The 3,832-nt window shown below is 33.6% G+C and overlaps 1 protein-coding gene across 2 annotated transcripts; it reads right to left on the bottom strand.

Annotated features, from left to right (window-relative positions):
• Positions 1 to 3,368, bottom strand: LOC118270625 (uncharacterized). 2 transcript variants are annotated; one of them, XM_050697887.1, is made up of 5 exons: positions 2,972 to 3,368; positions 2,412 to 2,596; positions 1,731 to 2,003; positions 1,346 to 1,463; positions 580 to 724 (listed from the first exon to the last, which is right to left on the bottom strand). In XM_050697887.1, exons 1-4 carry the CDS (start codon positions 3,277 to 3,279, stop codon positions 1,387 to 1,389), a joined length of 843 nt encoding a protein of 280 aa, XP_050553844.1. In that variant the 5' UTR covers positions 3,280 to 3,368; the 3' UTR covers positions 580 to 724; positions 1,346 to 1,386. The 2 variants fall into 2 exon arrangements, with proteins under 2 accessions (XP_050553843.1, XP_050553844.1); XM_050697886.1 differs by lacking the exon at positions 1,346 to 1,463 and having other exon boundaries at positions 1 to 724; positions 2,972 to 3,366.
• Positions 3,369 to 3,832: the final 464 nt, after the last annotated feature.

Genomic DNA, 3,832 nt, shown 5'->3' with positions numbered 1-3,832 from the left:
TAGATAATTAATTTATTGAAAAAAATATTAAAAGTAAATAATACAAAAAATATGAATGTGCTCAAATAAAAAAAAAGATTTAAAAATAATGAATACTTACTTTCAATAGTATAATAGTACAAAAGCTTTACAAAGTTGACTAGAAGTAAATAAATTAGGTGCTATTTTAGTAAGCAATATCAGAAAAATAGAAAATAAAGTTTCAAATAAATCCTAGTTTAAAATGGCTGCACTACACAGATTCTCGCACCGAGCAACTCTTTGTATGATACACAAATTGTTGTTTCGGATCTGGGTGTAAGGTGCATGTATACTCTTGTATATTAATTGTAAACGCACCGACGACACAGGAGAAAATCCAAGTGTGTGGGGCAACGGTGTCAAAAAATGATTTTCAGTTTGCAACAGTAGTAACTATTACCAAAGTTTGCTTCCATAACAACCGCTTCGTTCTACTCAAATTATCCTATAGAATACCTACTTAAACCTATAAATAAAACTACACCATCTCCGCCCCCACTCTATCCAGTATTAATGGGTGTCCAAGCAAAGTTACGGTTCCTCCCACTCACTTCTTCCCTCTCATTGACAGGATCCTTCTTAGTGACAAATAGTCTCTCCAGCCTGTTCCTCAACTCCTCAGGAGTGATTGGTGATGCTGTGGACGGTTCTGATGATTTCTCCCTGTAGTAGTAATCTGGGTGTGGTTGGCGACGGTAGTAGCCTGGAATGATGTTTTTGGTATGGGGTTATGAAGTGTGTAAGGATATTGGTGTTTATAAAGATTTGTGGAGTGGAATTTAAAATAATTATAATTAATTGTAAATATACGACTAACAGTGCTATTATTGAAAAAATACATCGATTACAATCTAAGTTACCCTCAATTGTACATCCTATAAAAACGTGACATACCCCAAAAAAAACAGGTGTTTCCAAGTGACATAAACGTTTAATTTATGTACCCTTTCATATGGGGAAACTGCTATGAAAATAGTTAATAAATTGAGCAGAATAGGATAATAACTGCCGCACTCATAGTCATTTAATATTTATTTAACCCAGTCCTTACCCATTGGTTTCGGAATAAAATCTTTACTATGTAGTTTAAGTTATCACTAAATGTCTCTGAGTGTGGCAGTAGCACTATAAACTTAACTTAAATGGTATTCATTAAAGTAATTATGATAAAGCTTAAAAATATAAATAAACAAAACGCCCTTAATAGATAAAATACGTAACTTTATATAAAACTGAGATCAAAGAATCCAATAAAATATTGCCTCAGCAAAGCTCGAATGATAGAACTGCACACCCCACTTAAGCAACAGTACAAAATACTCACACAATCCTTGTGGAGGAATTGTCAACTTAATCTGTGTCTATTTAAGGTCCAGAATAGTTAAATCCAAATATATCTTTGGATGGTTTTGATACTGTGCATCGGCAAGTAGTGTGAGCACCTATCGGAAACGAAATTTTTAATGTCTCCGATTTACTCTGGTGGTGCATTGTAATTTTATTTAAAAATTGATTTGCTATTTCCAATTTCAACCTTATTTATGCTTCACTAAGGTTCCATTTGTCTTGGTAAATATTTTCTTAATCTGACCCACAACTTTTAAATTAATAATTATTAACATGAGTATATAAAATTATTATTCTGGCAAGCAATGTCTGCAATTTTCCTAAAACACTTCTTTATGAATGTACCAAATTAATTCACTCACCTGACGAAGTATGATGATCATGATCATGATAATGTCCAGGGTTCTCATAAGCATACGATGAGAGGGAAGGTCCTCCAAAACCACCATAAGATGATCCCTGACTTCCATAGCCACTGCTGAATACTGTTACAGCGAGGAGTGCTAATTTGGCCAAAAGGAACGCCTTCTTGCTTGCAATCAATACTAGACCTAATAGTAAAGGTAGTAATGTTGAAAGTTGGAATTTGAATCCAAGTAAGAATGGTACTAGAAGGTTTCTTGCTAGAAGTCGACCTGAAATAAAAGAGAACATTATTACATAAAATCATAGTTTATAAAGGTTCAAAAATACATTACCTTTTGATACACAGAAATTCTACTAGCCCTAATGTTTACTAATAGAGGCAGTGAATTATCATAATTTTAAATAATTTATCATTTCACCCAAAAGAAAGTTTCTAAGAAGTTCATCGAGAAACCGCAAGATAGCTCTGTATCAAGTTCAATGCCAACAGAGCCTTGAACGATGACTAGCGTATTCGTTTCAAGGTAAACCAATAGATGGCGTTGCACTAAAAAACACAAACTATCTTTCCTTCAACTTCTACTAATGTTTTAAAACTAAGTGAGTCATTTGGTCTAGTCGTTCTACAATGTAAACTAGATTTATAAATGTGTGGTATGATTTTTAGATAGACAAACCTGTGGAAACTTCACCAGGCTGTTGATAACCAGACCTGTCCTTCACTCTTGGATCCACAACGAATTCCAGCACTCCATTGGCTAGTGTTGGACCAATCCTCATGATCAGTCCAGGGTATAGTGTACTGAGGTCCCAATGAAGAGACCTTTTTGATATCAAGTTGCCTGCATCTTCGAGGATGGAACTGAAATATATCGAAATAAATATTAATAAAAAATGTAGTAAGTATTGCAATCTGAGCTAATTGGTATCGTCAAGCCTTTTAACCCAGTAGGGGTAAGCAGAGGTGCATTATATTCATTTATCACTAACATCTGAGCTAATGTTAGAGATAAATTAATATTATCTAATTTAAATAAATACTCTTTTGGTAAGCTTGAGTGTTTTGAAACTAGTGCTTATTAATAAGAAAGAGAGCAAAGTAAAATTTTAAAGATTTGGCAGAACAAAATAACATTACTTTATGTAATGTAAAAAGCAATGGTAAAGGTGCTTAAATAATTGTGATGTTTAGGTAAGTTATGAGTAAATGATATTTACAAAACAAACAACAAATTACCGAAAATCCATAGGATCTTTATCAAGAAAAGCACTAATATCCCTCGGCGTCTTTTCATCTCTCACAAAAGAAACTCCGGTAGCCAAACTGAATGAATCAGCCTCATCATACTTATTCAATTTCGTCAACAGTTCTTTGCCAAAACACTCTCCAATTTCCGTATTTCTTCTCACACTTATACATTCATTCAATTGACTATCATCAACATTATTGCCTTTGATTTCTTCACCTTCTTGCAACTGTATCGGTATCACTTCAACAACTAGTATCAGTAGGATCACACATCTCAAATTTTTCATTAGACACATTTTGGAATTTGTCTTTTTAACACATGCTACAGTTTCTACTGGCACTATACTATCCTTGTTGCTACAGTTGTAACTAACATTACAATATCAGGTCGCAGTTGGTTATATAGACTTTCCATGTTCTGTTCCGGTGAACTTTGCCATTGTTTTGGTTGTTACGCCAACTTCTCACAGAAGACAATAGGTGAAAATTCGCCGAGGATAATTTGCGAACTATCTTTGAGAACAATCTCTAATTCTGTTACGGCAATTGCATAATATGGGTAATTTTTGGTTGTATCGGACGAAATTACATGTGTTTCTGGTTGGGTAATAGGATCAATGGAAATACTGCTTTATATGAATTTGTAAGTACTTGTCTTTCATGTATAGGTTATGTAACTTTTTCAGTGTTTGTTAGTACAACTAGTATTTGCTGCAGCCGTAAATTATTTTTTTAAAAGCTACATTTTTATTTTTGCCTAAATGTGTACCTCTATCTGCTGCATCCAGCATCATTTAATCATTACTTAAACTATTCTTTATTAACGATTTTCTTCCGAAAACAATTGCT

Source organism: Spodoptera frugiperda, chromosome 13 (assembly GCF_023101765.2).
Source record: "Spodoptera frugiperda isolate SF20-4 chromosome 13, AGI-APGP_CSIRO_Sfru_2.0, whole genome shotgun sequence".
NCBI lineage: Eukaryota > Metazoa > Arthropoda > Insecta > Lepidoptera > Noctuidae > Spodoptera > Spodoptera frugiperda.
Note: the sequence above shows the minus strand (reverse complement) of the source record. Positions and strands in the feature narration are given on the sequence as shown.